We start from the raw sequence: 19,404 nt of genomic DNA, 5'->3' as shown, positions 1-19,404 counted from the left end.
GGGAAGGATGTCTTATACACAGTGAGATAGATAGCCTTTTAACGTCGTAGGAGCAATCCCAAGGAGCCAGTCTGACTCATAGTATTATTTTATAAGTAACTAGCATAGTGGTTGAAATAACAACCACTGCGATGGTTGTGTTTGTTGCCATCTCTATTCCTACCAAGCCATAATGCTAGTTAATTTTCATTTGCATCTTAGGAAATTGGGACGAGAGAGAGAGAGAGAGCGCACACGCACACACACGTGTGTGTGTGTGCGTGTGTGTGTGCGCGCACCCTATCATTAATCTTTTGTGAGATAAGCATGGACCCTAACGTCCACACAATTAGCAAGCTTCTCAACTTGGAACTATAGCTAATTGTTTAACTCTCTCACCCAATTATTGTCCAAGAGTTGATAATTTAGCTAAGATCTCAAAAGATGATCTATGCAGGACAACTGAAAAGACAAAGATCAAGAAATTGTAATTTTTTAAATCAGTTCACATCATTCTTCAAATCAATAACAAATAACTTATACTCTACAAAAAGTTTATCGCTGAGAGACAGATGACCACCTGCAATTGTGTCAAGTGGATTTTCATCCTTTCAAGATAGGAGATGGAGAAAGAGCCTTAGCCAAACTGAGAGCTACTTAATATAACCCACATCCAATATATGAACAAGGACAAACCTATTTGCAGCCATACCCACTAGTCAACCTTTTCTAACTTCTTTCCTTTGCTGCCACTATACTGAAGAATCTGATACACCACAATACCATTTGTGATGATACCGAGTACAGAACCAGCCACCACTAAGAATGAGTCAAGGTTCCAAGGAGTTCATCCTTAATATTGTCAACTACACATGCATATCAATGTAATATTCAAAACCTAAACTATTATATTCCAAAATCAAAACTTTATTGTACAAGAGTAAATAGGCAGCACAAAACATATCATGGTGTAAGAGACATACTTTGATACACATTACATATCATAATATTAAGATGACACTAACTAGCTCAGAAGGATACTGCTTAGAGGTGCCTTTTCTTGAACACTGGTAAACAGGCGCGCTGCAAGATAGAACAATAATTTCAATTTTCAGCCACCAATCATGTAGTCAGTCAAAAGGACCAAGGCATCGCTAGTGACTAAGTGTTTTAACCCTTGTCCTAGACTATGAAGGTCATTTCAATGGATTATTCGTTCAGTCTCAGACGTGAAAACTCACCAAAACAGCCTCCAAAGTTTAAGAAACTAGTGATAAAGCTTAGCTGGCCAGTGCTCTTGTTCTGCAAGATCAATTACGCTGCTATTAAGACAGGAAATTTGACAGCGGTTCAGCTAGAGGTATAGGAATGGGTCAAAGCAACCGATGTCAAAAGAGCAAGGAAAAGATTTTCTAAGGTGTTTGATTGCTGTCAAGGGAATACAGGGTTATAAACTACGTACCTGAAAATTTTCAGTTATCTGAGGTATCTTGGAAATTATAAAAATTGCGTGCTGAGAAGCCTGCAAATCAATTTGCCAGCACATGGAAATCGTGAATAATCTGAACAACACGCAACAATTGTAATTGTAAAAGCTCTTTCTGAAATTTTAACAGAATTGCTATATGTATGTGGTAGATTCGCTGGCAGACGTATGTACCAAGAGAGAAAGGGATTTACTCATAGATTAAAAAGGAAGTGAGTTCACTTACATACAATGCTTCGAATAGAACCGGATCCAAATGACCAACCATGAGAATAGGAGCAACAGCACAGTAGCTTGCTACAGTCAAGGTATTGCAACAATAAATTCCGTGATAGTTTTGAGCAACTATGAAAACAAGCCAGAAATGTATTGTCCTGGCAATATTCCTTTATAATTCCCTAATTCTGAGAAGAGTAAAAGACAAACAATCTATGTTTGAAATGCTAATGGTTACTTCTTAAAGTTTGAAATGCTAATGTTCAGTGACTTGGCAATTCTTAAAGTTTTATACACTTGGACATACAATCTGACCCAACTGTCTCCAATATTCTGGCTGATTAAAATTGGTGGTTGTGATATCCAACGAGCAAACAAATGAAAAACTCTGAACTATGATCCACATGCCTGAATCACTGAGCTCCATGCCATATTAGGAAATGTAGAAGCCCCACCATAGCTATTATGCTGCATATTAATGAAGTATTTTTCTCATCTCTTGTGATTTGTCTTCTAAAACATTGGTTGAAATTTTCCACAATGTTGCTATTGTTTTCTGGAGTTTCCTGCCCGGGTCATAAATCCGATTCCCTGTTCTTAATATTACATGATTCTCTTCTCAATCTCTTCCCACAATTATTCAATCATGTGGTTGAATTGGGTTCTTCCACACCAGTGTTCTTTTTATACGGGCATATTTCATGCCTCAAAAAAATTCAAATGGCAATGAATAATTATTACTGTACATACTGGCATTTTCCCCATATAGCTTGAAACCACATCCTACTCTTAAAGATCACAACAACTTTGTCCTACCTTTCCTGATCCTATAACATGCAGCTTCAAATTTGTTTCCATCTATAACTTCGGCCTTGCAAAATTTATGTTTCAAAATCATATGCTATCTTCTACAGCGTCTTGTGAGTTGTGAAAAGATAACTTTCACCTCCATGATCTTCAATAATCAATTCATCACCCAATGCCGCGTAGAATTCATATCCCTTAATCAACATCTTGTCATTCTAACCCGCTACATTTCCCTCTCACTATTTGCAACGATTCTCTTCCTGTTGCAAATGCCCACTTTGAAGATGAATGCAAAGCATACAAACTTTATCCCTAAAAAATTCCACACTCTCAATTTTGAAAATATATGAAAGCTGGAAGAGATTGATAGGAAGCCTGGAGGAGCTTGGTAATCAAGCAAAGGCACAATTACGAAGGGAGAGAAGAGAGCTTTGGGGCTGCTCATTTCCGTACGGGCGCAGACCTGCTAGTGATCACGCGAGGTAGAGGCGAGATGATCTGCTGAGACGTACAGGCAATTGAATATGGACTGCCTGAGGTCTATGTACGGATCATACACGTTCTTGTGTACACATGTGTACGACTTTGGTATGGACTGCATGTACGGGAGCTGTACGCAGACGCCTGTCGCTTGCACATGAGTGTTGTACGGTCTGCTCACAGGGCTGCTCTACACACTGGCGTAAGTTTGGACAGAAAGATTGATGACAGTATACGAGACAGCCTGAATACAGCCCTTAGGTACGGTCTGATCACAGGGATTGCGCAAGTGTTTGATTCAGTTAAGCACGGGGATTTGTACAGATGCCTATGTGGCAACGTCGAGGTTTTGGATCTATGCTTGTGTGCATAAGCTCGAGTATGAGCTGAGACAAATGCATCTGTTTTGGGCGGCTGATCTGAAGTTGTATTGGTTTTAGGAATCTCTATGGGGACTTCTGTGAATTTGTCCGTTTTGTCCCAGTCAATCGTTGTATGAGCTAGTCTCGAGTCTGTGACATGCTGCTCTCGATATTGTGCATTTGCTCTATCCACTCTGAGCTTCACACTATGCTGATCCCATTGGTGTCCACGCTACATCTCTAAATCTGAAGCTATTTGTTGGATTCAGTGACTTATGCTTAATTGAAACGATGGTGGTGGTGACTTTGTTTGTTTTGAAGGCTTGTCTATTTGGCACAAGCGGCAGGCGGATCATTATGATGCTTTGTTGGAGATAGCATATTTTAAATGGAAGGACTCTTGAAGGACATCAGGATTCAAGACACTATTCCTATCACTACAATACGTGGATCCCCAATTCGTTGAGCTTTCCAAGGGCCCCTCCAACTTTGTCAACCACTATGCAAACTGATTCACAGCAACTGCATATGTACCACTGGATGTCTATCCACAACCTATGAAGGAATTTAACGGTCTTGTCCCACCCTTCTTCAGTAGCTAGATAGCCCCCTGAGCCCTCATATGATGCAACCTACAAGCTTGCACAAAAAATTTCGAGCTCATGAGCAAGAGGCAGCAAGGTCCCAAGTCGGCCACACACATTTGGCCACTTTCAACTTGAACTCTGGCGAAGATGAGATCCATAATCTTTGACAAATCAAAGATCAACAAAAGAGGGAACCTCGTGAATTTCCCACCATGTCCCACTTTTATGGATAGATAGGTGGTCAAAAAGTCCTCATCCTTGCAAATTTAGAGACTTCGACATCATCTCCACCAAGGCAGCAAAGCATGCTTGACATCATTCACAGGTTAGATTGAAGACAGCAGTATGCAAGCAAAAGACACCATCTTGAGGATTCCTGGATGGGCCGGCACTTGGCCACTCAAGATCACACCCACATAAGCAGCGGACATCATCTTGGTAGATCGATGGTGGCAACAGTTCAAGGTGCAACCCAATTACCAAATGAAGGAATTGGATCTTGCCATGTAAGAAGTTTATTCCTTGGCTTTCCTCGCCATTGATATCAATAATTCAGTTAGCCAAGAAGATAGAGTTGGGGAAGTGTCTTTTTGTCTACCTTCCAACCATTGGTAAGAAGTTCATTCCTTGGCTTTCCTCACCATTGAATTCAGTAATTCGGTTAGCCAAAGAGACGGAGTTGGGGAAGTATCTTTTTGTCTACCTTCCAACCATTGGTAAGAAGTTCATTCCTTGGCTTTAAAATGTTTCTCCTCATCCATTGATTTCAGCAATTCAGTTGGCCAAGGAGATGAACAAAGGTGGGGAAGTGTTTTGTGTCTATGTCAGCACTACTGTAGAACCATCAGCCACCAACCATAGTAGGAGGCCTTATTGCAAGAATACCAGGACATCTTTCTCACATCCAACTTACCTCCATCGCTAGAGGATCACAGGATTGAGCTCATGCCATGAGCCTCACCACCCAACAAGCACCCCTATCAGCTCAGTAAGGCCATGGAGGAGCAATTAGAGGAGTTGCTACAGAATGGTTCCATCAAACTGAGTGATTCTCCATGTGCGACGTTCACTCAGATGATGTTGCAGATCTTCAAGCCTGTTATTGGTAAATCAGTGTTTATTCTTATTTTTTCCAAGGATCCTGCACAACATCCATTGCATGTCCAACATGTCCTACAAGTTCTCAAGGTTATGCTTATATGTTCTTTCCCAGTTTCAGCCTACATTGTTGTTGCATGCAACACTTGATTCGACAGTGGGTGGACACAGAGCTGTACAGAGTACCTTGAGAAGGTCGAAAGAAAATGCTTCTAGGCACATATTCGCAATGGTGTACACGACTACATTACCCAATGCAAGGTATGCTAGAAAGTTAAGGCTCCTAATGGGAAGTTGCCAAGTTTGCTTCAGCCACTTAAGATTCCAGATCAGACATTCAAGCAGATCAGCATTGATTTCATGACAAAACTTCGGCCATCCATTGGTTCCAGGAACACGATGTGTTTGACTATTGTCGATCAGTTCAGTAGGTTTATCATGCTCCTTCCTTGCAAGCAAACCATTGACGCACAAGACAATACCCATCTATTCTTCACATGGTGGAGCTAATATGTGGCATTCCCAAGCTCATTGTTTCAAATAGAGACTCCAAGTTCACCAGTCAGTTTGGAGGACATTTGATACTTTCGGGATGAAACACAATTTTCCTAGCGGTTTCCATCCTCAATCAGATAGCCAGACAAAGATATGGCCTCCGACGTATTGAAGTACTAAGTGACCGATTCCCAGTCCAGACAGGAACAATTCCTTCCTTTGGTCCAAGGGATCCTAAATGATACCCACTCGTCAGTGCGGGTAGGACTATGGACACCTTATAAAGTAGCCTTTGGGAGAAATTTCATACTCTTCTTACCAAGACATCCAAGAAGGTGTATGAGATGATCGTATCACAAAGCTCCTATGAGCAAATCATGGAGTCTATCAAGGACACATTGCCAAAACTTAGGAGTCGTAACCCAACAACCACCGGCAAGGTACAAGGAAGCGTAGCGGGTGTATCTTTGCATCATAAAGAAGCACCTCAAGCACATTGAAAAGTAATGTCCTGATCTTTCACATCAAAGCTTGACCCTTTCCAATCCTTCAGATCATGAACATCGTGTCCATGAAGTTCCAACTTCCCAACACATGGACCATGCACCTTGTTTTGATGTGTCGTGGCTCAAACCATATATGGATATGGCATTAACAGTCCATCCCGAAGTGGAGCAGCCAGAGATCATAGAAGAGACCAAGGTCGTGGAACCCAAGTACATACTTCTCCATCGGTACAGGCAACCGTTAGTGTCTCTCTGCAGTCAATTTCACGCATCGCACTTCAAGCGAAGCCCCATGGGTCAATGAAGATTTCTTCTCTGACTATCCTCACCTCCTTTCAGCTTACAAGGAGGTGATGCATCTCTTCCCTAGTCTCAGCTTCAGCTGAATGGATGCCATGGGCATTTGTAGGCCCATGGCATGACTGCCATGCTGGCAGCAGCCAGTACAGTTGGCTGGGAACAGGAGGGGCCCCAACGTATATAAAGGATCCCCCCCTGCATTCCAGAACCAGTCAGAGCAGTCTCAGACGTCAGCTCCAGAAGCAGTTCAGCACTACTGGACAGCAGCAAGAGGAGGGGAGGGCATTCCGCCTCATCTCCATTCTCCATCCTCACAGGAAGGGTGACCTTAAAACATTGTTCATTGCCTATGGGCCACAATTGTAATCAGCCTTTTGGCTTAGTAATAGACAGTAGATACTTTTAACAGAGGACGGGCTATTGCAACCCAATCGTACCTCATTCACGCTCACAGGAAAGCACACAAGTTCTTGTGTGTCTCTCTCTTTACAATTCATTCACTCCACACAATAGAGAGATAACAGGCTAGAGGGAGAGCAAGGTAGACATCTCGCCTATTACAATGCTAGTATGCAATTCCAAAATTATGCCCATATTTGGTGGAGAAAGATGAGTAGTTTGCCATGTACACTTGGGCTGATGTTTTTGTCTCACCTCTTATTTTGGACCAACTTATGGTATGCATCAATGCATAGCACATACAAGATTGGTCCAACTATAAAACCAACAGTTTTGAGGGTCTCACTATTTCTGTAGGAAGTGAAAAAGAGACAAGATGACAAAGGCAGATTAGCCTCCATCACCTCATATGTGAGAGCTTGTATGAGCCATAATACAGCAACAAGCATAAAGACCACATTTGCACCACACAATGCATTCAGTAAGCAGCCCAAGTGATTGGTATGGTATAGATCCAAACTCAATTATGTAGTGGAAATTTTATAATGGACATAGTCAGGGTGAATATAGGTGTGAGAAATAGCACCCTAAGCAACACGATGATAGTGATTTGATAAAGAATGAAACTCAGCATGAAACTCGAGATGAGGAAAGGGTTCCATAATGAATAGGACAATTCTAACTGAAAAAACAAAAAAAGGCTCCCATTCCATAATGCATAGGACAATCCTGGACTCAAAAGCAAAAAAGGCTCCCTCATTCCACTCTAACCCTAGCACACTGATGCACGATGCTGCTCAGGCAAACGTAAAGGAGGTTACAGCCAGCCTATTCTTTTGGCAGCAGATAGGCCACGACAAGCTTCTAGAGTCTTATTAAACCTTAAAATGCCTTGTCCTATTCTCGACAGGATGACATTGACTGTAGCTTTTTATGTCGAAAGCACAAGATCTATTAATAGAGATGAGCTCCATATCCCGGGATGTATTGATGGGTGCAAGAATTGTTTGAATGAAAAAATATATGGCAGGATAACTCACATCTTTGCAGACAGCGAGTGCGTAGCTTCATTAATGTGAAGGCCTTAGAAACAATAAGGCTTGCAGCCATTTTGTGCTAGAGTGTTCATCTCACAACTTGGGGACCCAGGTATCACCTCGATGTTTTATGGTTATTCATGGCTCTATATGACAAAGTCACAAGAACGCTGTGTACCATGACTATCCAAGGAGGTGAGCAACACAATTGTGAGGAAATAAGGTTCCCCTATGCCCTGATAGTTTATGCTAACGACATTGCATTGATCTCAAACACAATAAAGGAATTATAATACACTTGACAACTCAAGGCTTTTAGTGAAAGCCAGGACATGAAGGTCAAATCCAAGGTTATCTTCTTCAATTGAAGCTCAACGTTAGGGAAGACGTTCACCCTTGCAGGTGAGCCAGTTGGGATAGTCACCCAAGTTCACCATGAAACCAAATGTAGGCATGCTTGACTAGAGGGTATGCATCACTAGCAAGATGGGAGCCATGGTGTTTGCCAGCACACTTCCAGCATGTTAATGTGAAGTCCGTCCTTTTGGACTCTCTGTCCAACCAGCAGCCCTATATGTAGAAGTGTTTTGGGTGGTAGATGACTAGGCAAGCTTCGAGATGTCATGACGCACTTCTAGATGATCTAGAGGAAGAGGTGCATTGCATATGCGATCATATTTACTGATTTTGTACCAAGACCTCTACACATAGATGCCTTGTTTCATGTCCTTGCATACCTCAATTGACCTAGACAACATGGCCTAAAGCACGCAATCAAGCAAAAAGGGATCATTCATCATCTATGCAGCTCATGGCCAAGGAAGATCTGTAGTGATGTTCTATACAAGTTAGAAACGGGTTCCATTCAAATGGCATGTCTATCGACCACCTACCTCCATATCAATACTCTCTAGACACGACCTCCTTGCGTGTAACACAGTAGGAGATTCATCGGGTCAGTAGAGATGACCTATGGAAAGTAGACATTCATCGGACAAGGATAAATCAACATGAGTCGGTTTGAACTTTACCTTGACCTGTGCCCTATAGTTCTGCTCCAAGATCATGAGGCTTGAGGCTAGACATGGGCCCTACTAGCAAGAGATCATAGACTTCTTCATACAAGTGGAATCCATAGTGACTAGGAGATTACCGAGCTGGGGACCCTAAGCCTACCCTCTAAAGTTGTCAAGTCAGCAAGTCACCAAGTCACCCTAAGCTCACAAGGCTTGAGGTTGGACGTGGATCCAACAACAAGAGATCATAGGCTTCTTCAAAAAAGAAAAGCCCATAGCGGTGAGGGAGTTGCTGAGCTGGAGACCTCAGGCCTACCCTCTAGAATTGTCAAGTCAACAAGAGATTGGACGCGAGCCTAGTAAGCTCCCACCCTATTGGAGGCAACATCATTGTCGCATCACTGCATCGGTCTACTTCATGATGCCCATAGGTGCGCCTCACAGAGAGTAGGGGGCACCAGCAATAGATCTTGAGCATGCTAGACACCTCTAGCTCCAAAGGTGTTGTTCCACATGATGTAATTGTGGCTTGCCTCATAGCCTATAGGCCTCCTTGGGCTTCCACAGACTTTGATAAACACCTCTCTCTCTCTCTCTCTCTTTCTCTCTCTCTCTCTCTCTCTCTCTCTAATTTGTATATAGTGACCAGCAAACACTTCCCCCCACAAAGCTCTGCACAAGAATCGAAAGTGATGTGGCAGCATGGAGAATGCAGCCAAGCGGATACCCAAAGGCTTAGAACTAGAGCACTTTTACTCAATTCCACGAGCACTTTTACTCAATTCCACCTCTATACAGTCCGCGCATGTTCACATTCGGTCTTTCTTTGAGAAAAGTAAACAGCAAACTGAGCTTAACAATCTCAGCAATATTAAGACAATTGTGAAGTAAACACAAACGTACACCTTAGCAAATTAATAAAGATTCATCATGTGCAATTGAGTTACCTTCCATGGTTGTTTCCAAACTCTTCCTACCGTAATTGTGCCCACTTCTAAGGTGGCTTGCTCTTTAACTTCATCCTCCCAACAAGTTCCGTGCCACTTTTCCGTGTGCCATTGACTGTTCTCTTTCTATATGCTCGCGCATGAGAACCTTGTTCTTTATGATGCATATCTCTGCCTCAGATCAGCTTTAATGGGCTTCTCTTACTATGGACCTGCTGTGCTGAATTACAGCCACACCCCCCCAAGCCTCTCTTAGAGATTGGTGTGCTGCAAGCAACCTGCCTAATGCAAACTTCTAATGATGCATCTCTTTCTCTAGAATGACTTTCTTGTCTTGTCTCTTGCTGCCTTGCTATTCATACAGTACTATATTTGCCCAAGAGATTCCGTTTCAACAAAACGACCGTTTCAACAAAACGACTCTTGCAGAGGCAGACAGACAAGTAAGACATAATACCCTTAACCCAATGCGCTTTTCAATTAATCTCTGTTTCTTTACATATATATATATATATAAGACTAGAATATATCCAATCGTACAAATTTAAATTTATTAAATAAAGTGTAAAGCTTCTTGATGATGTGGTATGTTGCAAAATGCAATTCTAATGCTTTGGCTATTCAGTAATCAAAGAAATGGGATGCAGTTGATCATCAATTTAGAAAGAGTAAATACCATGCTCTTAAGCATTGAACTATGTTAGAACAGATTAGTTCGCATCATTGGATCCCTTCATCCACTGGCCTAACATCATGGTGCTGTTACCAAAAGTCTCTACGTTCCTAGGACAGTAAAAGAGATCTTGCCTATTAATCTAAGCTCCTAAAAATTAGCCCCCAGCATCGCACCGTGAATGTAACTTGGATACATCTGAGATCAATTAGTTGTGTTGTATCTTGAGATTTGCCCGTTAGAGTAAGGAATGTTCATGCATCAATGCCCTACATAATGATACTGAATGAATTAACATTTAAAACAGTAGATCCATGAAACCAACAAGCACTTCCATCAAGCTCACACATGGCCCTTCACTGATGATAAATCACTTGTGAGAATGCCAACCATGGGAGGCATTTCTATTTTAGGAAAGCATGACCAAGAGCAGTGAACAGTACCGCAATTGCCACCAAATAGAGGCAGGGCAAGAAGTTCTAACCATACCTTCCGTTGACAAACTGCAGTTCCTTTGAAACCATTGAAATTAGACCACATCTTTTCTTTCGAGCCTTTTAAAATAAGATATCCATAGCACGTCTTAAGTTAAAATAAAACCTTACAGTCAAGGATACAGTCCACTTTTCAGCCAATTGCCAACGCCAGCAGGAGAGTAATAGTACATGAGCAAAATCTGTACAATAGCTGCAACACAGAATCTGTGATGGTGAAACTCTGAATTAAACGACCAACTCTGCAGTGCTTCTTCTACATGTTCTGCGAACATCTTGCTTTTTGAAAACAGACATAATGCTAAATATAGCCAAACTTGCCCGCCTCACTTATACTCTTCAATACAAGATTTGCATGAAAAGACGCAGTTCTGTAAAGACGTAAAAACTTACACTGTATAAGAAGGAAAACAAGTTCCCCATAGGCTGAAAACGGAAGCTGCTTGAACATGCAGTATGCTAGAGCAATGGTAAACCCAACAACTTCCAATTCAAAAGCTGCAGTGCTAAGTCCCTTTATGCTTTTATTCTTCAGAATTAAATATATCTGCAGATGCAACTATCAGGATAAGCGCTAACGAATTCTTCAAGCTTCAAAGGCCTCCACATGAACACATAAGATTCAAAGAGATCTGTTCAGGAGATCAAACCCTTGCGATATGATCGGATTTAATCCCCTCAAAGACGCAATTTTAGAAGTTTTCGTAACGCAAAAATCCTGTCAATTCTCCTACTATGTCCACAAACACCCTCTATAGAACGTACGTCGTGGTTCTTAGACCAAAGCGTGCTGGTTTCTTTTGGTTAGCTTTGAGTGAACACCTACGCTTACTTGACTTAAATAGTCTACAAAGTGAACCAGGCAGCTACTCTAAGCCATCGATCTCGCAATCAATTCACCCAAAGGCTATCATAATGCCGGCTGGCAGCTTCAAGCGGCGGCGTTGAGACCAAAAGACATTCGTCTCGGCTGAAAGCCAATGCAATGGCGAATTCAAACATCTACGGTGGACAAGGCTGCAGAGGCCGCAGTCTCATGTGCGCTGATTATCAACCACAATAAATTTGAATGACGACGGTCTTTTCACAGCTCGTGTTCCTCGAAACAGCTAGATACGCGCAAGACTGAAACAGAAATGCTTAAACCGTTGCTCTGTTTTTTGCATCTTCATTCCTTTCGATCTTCGAACAGTTTTACCAAACGCACCTGTGGAACCTTGCAAATGCTGGAAGCAGCAATAATGGAGTAGCCCAAGAGCTTGGAAAGAAGGGGGAGCACACAATCGTTGTGCGGCAGGTCATATCTGCCCAGAGACTCTGCTACGCAAGAAAAATTCAGGCCTGCAAACTGAAGCGACATTGGGAAATGCAATCTCTGAATCCTGGAGGCAAAACAATCCGATGCAAGAATTATGAGCCCGCCCTTCAACTCTCTCTCTCTCGCGCGCGCGCTTGCTCTCTCCTCTCTCCCTGTCTCGTGATGCTTGGTTGCCTTCCAGACTCTAGAAATTCTATAGAACCAAATGCAAATGGAGAGCTGCACCGCTTTCCCTCCTGTCTATCTGCCTTCTCGCGCTTTGTTCTGCCGCAACATTCCACCGTAAAAATGCCTTTGGGCCGAAAATCCAACTAATTGAAGAGCTATGAGCGCGCTCTCCTCTCCCTCAGACACAATGCGATTGCGCTGAACCGAAAATTCGCGATTGTAGCCCAATGAAAGACGCACCTTTCAGATCGCTGTGGGTCTCGTGGTTGGCCAAGATCCAGATCCTATAAAGCGGTGTTTGAACTCTCAGTAATCTCGGCCAGGATTCGGAAAAAGCAGAATCAGAAAAGGCGCCATGCATGTGATGAAATCGAAGCTAAGTAGTCAAATCGAATGATGAAGAAGATGAAGATGCGTGGGATCAACGACGAATGTCCTGCAATCTCTGTGTCTCTCTTGGCTACGTCGATTCATCCATGCTCTCAAACAAGATCCCAAGATGCTGATTATCCTCCTAATCCTACTAATCATCCCCTTATTAACAACTCTCTTGATTCTTTTGCTATTGTTTGGGTTTTTTTGGGGGGGTGTTCCCCATGATGAGATTTATTGGTGCGGTCCACGCAGAGGGCATCCTACACAGTGCGCATTAACCTACGTGTTCTTTGGCAAATTATTGGCAATGGCAATTGTCGATTCAACACAAGGAGCATTCCACAAGTTTCTGATTAAGGGCTGAGTCCAAAAGGTTCACGAGCGGGCGGGTAGAGGGGAGAGTGGAGCTCTCCAACTCGGCCTCTCCGATCCTAGTTGCCACCAGAAGCTACAGATACTGCTCCGCCATCGCCATAGATCTCGTCTTACTCTTCTTCTCATATGCCTCCTTCTCCCTCGATAGTCGACAGTAAACTCCCTTCGCACCAGTCACAAATCACCCGCTACCAACCATGCTCAGCGTGAGCTGTCTAAAAATCTCACAATTGCCATAAATTCGTCGCTAGCACTAAAGCAAACCGCCTCTTATGAGCAACTATATCTGTCAAAACGAGTGAATCTTTGTCAAGGAAGAGAGACGATAATCTACTGCTAGGAATTTTCTACAAAATTTTTAGAGCCAAGTGCACGTGATTCGTGTTGTAGATCGTTAGTAGAATCGTAGTTAAGAATTTTAGAAGTGGGGGGGGAGTAATTTTATTGATAAGGGGTGGGTGGATCCCCCAAAAAAACCCATACAAATCTAAAAGGCCAACTAGATAGGGCTAATGCCCTAGGCCACAACACACATATATGCTAGGATTTACTTCAGGAGAGGCAAACTCAACTCTTTAAGGCAGGTGCCAACCAGATCATCTTTGACACCAATCAACAGACCCATATCATAGAGAAGCATCGAGATGATAGCAGCCAACACCGGCTCCGAAATGCTGGATATGCTCACTCCCGCAAAAGCTATCTGGTTCCTGAGGTTCCACACCACTTATCCTACAGCCGCCCTCACATATGGCCAGTAAGAAACTACTGTGGGCATCTAAGTCCCCCTTTCCACTTGCCTTTCAGACTACACCGAGCCATAAGCCTTGTGCTTTTAATTGCCTTCTCAACCTTACCCGAAACTCCCAGGCACACCCAGAAAAGATGTTTGACCTCCTCTGCAGCTATACCACAACAGGGCAAACTGGGCTAACATTCACCCACTTGGCCAATTTACTTCTGATAGGTAAACATAATTGCAACATGTTCCATAGAAAAAAAACTTGCTTTCCTAAACATGCATCCGTACCAAATGTCTTTACATCTATCCAACCAGTATTTGTTCCTGCGTCTGAGGCCGCACTTGGCATTCAAATTTGGCGCCACAAGAGCAATAGCCATCAAGCATTTATATACCACCCTTGAAGTTATCTTCCTCAAACAAGTCCACTTGAGAACCCACTGGTTAGCAATCCATCTGTCAGAGTAGATAGTATTAGTCGGCCAATATTCGAAGATTTTCTCCAATATATCCAACAAGACGACCTACTCACAATGATTTAACTTCCTCCAAGGATTTCCAGTAGTCTGCCACCCTGGAATCCCAAATATCAAACCATCTCCTGATTTCCTTGCACTCCAGACCCCTGACATACAAAATATTGAAAGTTGCTAAAGGGTTATTATCAATCAAAATTGCCTTCCCCCACCAAATGGCCTCCCCAAACTAGTATCACCTCTCATCTCACTTCTGCCTTTCCATACCAGCAACTGTTGCACACTCTCTTTTCAGGCCCTCACCAAACCATCCACCATATCTGAGCCCTTTAATTTTGAGGGGGAAATTTGGAAAAAAATTCTCGTACCAAGTCACCAACTTCCCACCGCTTTCCCTTTGGCTTGTTCCAAAAACCTTTTAACTATTTGGATCCAAGGAAGATTTAATTCTAATAAGCTCGGAATTTGTTTGCACAACAACGCCCTATTCTTCAACTCAACATCAACTAAGCCCAGGCGCCCTTGGGCCTTAATCAAATCCCACTCTACATAATGAAGTTTCTTGGAGACTCTTCTTCCTACCAAAGAAATGCTCTAAAAAGCCTCTCCACTTCTCCCCAATGACTCCTTTTAAAATTCCAGATCGAAGCAAGGTACGTGGTAGATGTCGATAAGATACATTCCAGAACTAGAACACGTGCATTTTACCCCAAAGGAAGCCCGTTCCAAACAAGAAGCTTTAGTTTCAACTTATTTTTAAACCAGTCAAACCTTTGTCACACAAGGAAATTCCCAACCCGATTGGAGCAATCCCTAAATAGTGGATTATTTCTCCTCTCTTAATCCAATCCTCCCCTAAATCAAGGGCCCATTATGGAGTCATATTCTAATCTACCCTGAAAACAAAGGTTTTGGACCAACGAAAAAATGAACCTGAGGGATTACAAAACTTCCCCATCACATCAAACAAATTCAAGACACTACCATGATCCTCCTAAGTAGTCAGCAAATAATTGAACACTCCACTAATTCCTAGAAGTCAAGGCCAAACCTTTAATCAAACCCTTTCGGACACTCTTTTAATCAGAGTAATCAATGGAATTGTGGCAATTGCAAATAGCAAAGGTGCCAATGGGCACCCCTGCCTCACTAAACTTTTGAGGTCATACCTCCCAACAAAACCTCCATGCAAGCACAAAGTCACAGCAACATTTCCAAACAAAGCACTAAGTTCCTTTTTACTGAATTCTTCACCAAATCCCATGCATCTCTACACTACAATTAAGTAATCCCAGCAAACTCAATCATATGCCTTGTCTAGATCATGCCAAATAACTAACACCTTTGACCCATAGTACAGGCATAATAGTCGAGGTATTCAGTATATTCTCAAATGTATCCTTGGATATGATGAAACCTGTTTGTTCCTTGTCAACAATGGAACAACACATTTCTCTTATTCTCAACACCAAAGATTTGGCAATTATTTTATTTAACATGGTGGTTGGGTGCCAATCCCCAACCACCAATCTCGAATGTCTCTTGGGGAATAACTTCACAAGACTGGCATGGACATCTTCAGAAAGTACATCTCTCTCCATTGCATGATTTGCCATATTGACCATATCATATTTAAGGAGATCCCAAAAGTGAACATTAAACTTTAAGTAAAGCCATTCGCAGACTAGGGGCTTTCTCTTTTTCCATGCATAATAGCGCATTCCGAAATTCATCCTCTAAGAACAGCCGGGGCTAGCATATTTCTCTAACCTTCAAAATTTACGCATTCCAGAAATACCTTGGCAATGTGCTAAAAATCACTCACTAGTGAACCACTCTTATCTTGACGCCTGTCTAGATAGAATACAAGGAAGCATACTGTCTAAAGCAAACCCTCCAACTGAATCTGAAGCGAGCAAATTGATTATCCCATGTAAAAAAAGTGAGCAACAAACAATGCTTAGAAGTCGCATCCATCTCAAGCCCTTTATCCATTCTTTCTGACAGTGAATAACACAAACAATAATTTATATTAAAATTGCAATCCACCCCGAATGTAATATCCTTTCCATATAAACTTGATAGCGGGAGTGGGGCCCATAATACCAATACCAAGAATAATCCATCCATTTTTTACCAATTCTATCTTTTATATGGAAAAAGAAGTATATCCCAACTCTATTGCCCACATCATGTAGTAACCAGCCCTTTTCTCTTTAACATTCTAAAGGGGATCTTATGGAAAATTCTATGGAACTCTTTATCCATAGTCTTCTTCCTTCGCTAAAGAAAGTAGAGTTTACTATAACAATAAAATGCAACCTTAATGTAAATTTCATAAAAGAATATAAGTCTTCCATCTGCAATTATGTTGTCTTACAGTAAACATAGTAAAAGAGATGTCCTTAATCCATCCTAAAAAACCACCAATTATTTAAATTATAAGGTCTCCATACCATAGATGTAGTGGCCATATTTTTGTCCACTAATAAACAAGGCTTACTTTATAAGGGATAGCAAACAAAAATGGATTGAAATATCTTCTGTTTCATTGTCAATTCAACACAAGCAAAAAACCTAGATTTTTGAACATCTCCTATACCGATCTCCTATCCATAACTGGTAATAGGAAGTTATGGATCCTTGTGCAACAATAAATGGTCATCCCAAGTGCATATTAACGTCTACAAAGAACTCTAAGTAAATCATCATCCCAACTACATATTAAAGCTTCAAAGTTCAAAGGAGTCTGGTCTCCTCGAGCTATGCACAGGCTAGATCCTCCCAAAATAATGGCATCTTCTCTAGCTCTAGAGTTGTGTGTGCTTCCCTGTGCAACATGCTCTTCTGGCAGTCACATCAAAGTTCAAAGGGAAGGTGCAAATATACCTCCCCACTTCTTCGTCTTCTAGTTACTTCAAATTCATATAGCTGGCTGCCAATATCCATTAAATTAAGCACTACAGAGGGACATGGTGGTCCAAAATGACCAATCCATATAATATGTAGGTGGAAGGGACATTGTGGTCCAATAGCCCCATATTCAAGGATAAGTAAAGTGAGATCCTATTCCACTTCTTAGCCCATGAAGTGGACGACTTATTCAACTTGTCCAAGAAAGATTGTAGTGAGGGAATGAGTGTGTGTCATCCTTAGTCATCTCCAATAGGTTATAACATTTAACCCCAAATTGGGATCACTAACTTGTTATAAATAATCCCACTCATGGTATAATGGATGTATGCTCGGGGGGGTTCACGTAACTTACCACGTGCATTCAAATGAAGGGGGTTTTTTATTTAAAAAAATTTGAGGTAAATTTACAAATAACATTTACAAAAAGGGTTTTTCAAAGAAACTTTTTAAAAAAATCGTAAGTTCATAAAGAAAAAGGGGTCATTTAATTCATGAAAATATTTTAGGAAAAAGTTGAACAAAGAGATTACATCCAAAGACAACTTATAACAACCCAGCAACTGTTGAGAGCCTCATTGAGAAAAAAATTGAACAAAAAAGATTACATCTACATCCAAAGACTGTTTATAAAAATTATCAACGTTTGCCAGTCACGAAACTATTTTTGGGGCCATTTTGAGACTGCGACATGACGTGTTGGTGGGTGAGATTTTTAATTTTGTACAGACCCACGCTCTCGTCGAAAGTTTTTTTGGCATCATGATTGCTGCACTCGCGTAATAATGAGACACAATCTTATCATTGTCAACAGCACAGAGCTTGACACATGGCACTATATGCATTTACTCATGAGCATCGCCATCTATCACTATGCAAAACAATCTTTTGTTGTGTTGACCACGATGCTAGATTGAGCACAACCACATTGGCCTAACTACAACACAAAACTTTTGCCTTGCCACTTGTCATTGTGCAGCTTCACCATCTATCGCTACACAACACAATCTTTTGTTGTGCTGACCACCGAGCTGGTTTGAGCAATGATGTTGGCATGGAGAGACCACCACGTTGGTATGAAGACCACCATGGCATGTCAATCTCGAAAGGGGACCCCTCAAGGTCCATATCCACAACCACCGTGCTGGGATGTTGGAGCTATTTTAGTTCTAAACCAAGGAAAATAATCTTATTATGGAGATATTTACTCCTTGTGCAACAATATCTCAACCACCGCACATGTTCTTGGAGCTATTTAGTTCCAAGCTAAGGAAAATGTAGACATTTGCAATTTATGATACTTTCCTTGCAACCACCGTGCTGGTTATTGGAGTTATTATAGCTCTAAACCAAGGAAAATGTACTCCTATTTTGAATTTTCCTTGCAACCACCATGCTAGTTATTAGAGTTATTATAGTTCTAAACCACCGTGCTCGTTATTGGAGTTATTATAGTTCTAAACCAAGGAAAATATACTCCTATTTTGAAGCTATTTTAGTCCTACTAGTCCTTGTGCAACAATTTCTGCTAGTTCTTGGAGCTATTTTGGTGCTATTTTCATTCCAAGCTAAGGAAAATGTAGTCCTATTTTAGAGCTATTTTAGTCCTTCTGCAACAATTGCTTGTGCATTAATCGCACCGGTTGCACTAGTTGCAATAAATCCTAAATGAGGGCATTTGTGAACCATTTTCACTACAATAACAATAGTTTTTTCAATAGTTTCTTATGCAACGATCCATATGGTTGCAGTAAAATGTAATCGAGGGCAAAAATATAGCATTTGTGCTTCTTTAGAACTAGTTTCACTACCGAAGTAACAACAACAATAGTTTTGGCAATAATGGTATTACATTGAAATTGAAACAAAGAAATTACATCCGATAGTTTTTGCGATAATAGTATTACATCAAAATTGAAACAAAAAAGTTTTCATATGAAGCAAACATTTAACAAAATAGATTACATCCAAAGATGCTAGCACTTTGTCTTTGTGACACTTCTTTGAACACTTTTAGCACTTGTCAACACCACCATTGTAGCATGACCTAGTGTCACTTTTTGGCCTTGTTAGCACTTTCTTACACTTTTGACCTGGTGCCTCGTATGCAGGGGCTCGTATGCAGGGGACAATACGAGCACCTCGTAGTGCTATC

At 41.5% G+C, this 19,404-nt stretch overlaps 1 protein-coding gene across 1 annotated transcript; it reads right to left on the bottom strand.

Moving 5' to 3' along the window:
* Window positions 1-490: 490 nt before the first annotated feature.
* On the bottom strand, window positions 491-12,834 carry LOC147902989 (mannose-P-dolichol utilization defect 1 protein homolog 2-like). Its single transcript, XM_087373476.1, has 9 exons — window positions 12,609-12,834; window positions 12,090-12,264; window positions 11,276-11,429; window positions 11,006-11,075; window positions 1,692-1,758; window positions 1,442-1,501; window positions 1,221-1,281; window positions 1,021-1,062; window positions 491-798 (listed from the first exon to the last, which is right to left on the bottom strand). The coding sequence occupies exons 2-9, from the start codon at window positions 12,240-12,242 to the stop codon at window positions 695-697; spliced, it is 711 nt and encodes a 236-aa protein (XP_087229602.1). The 5' UTR covers window positions 12,243-12,264; window positions 12,609-12,834; the 3' UTR covers window positions 491-694.
* Window positions 12,835-19,404: the final 6,570 nt, after the last annotated feature.

This window comes from Dipteris shenzhenensis, chromosome 4 (genome assembly GCF_047967505.1).
Source record: "Dipteris shenzhenensis isolate YYH24624 ecotype China chromosome 4, Dip_SZ_1.0, whole genome shotgun sequence".
Taxonomy (NCBI): domain Eukaryota; kingdom Viridiplantae; phylum Streptophyta; class Polypodiopsida; order Gleicheniales; family Dipteridaceae; genus Dipteris; species Dipteris shenzhenensis.
Note: the sequence above shows the minus strand (reverse complement) of the source record. Positions and strands in the feature narration are given on the sequence as shown.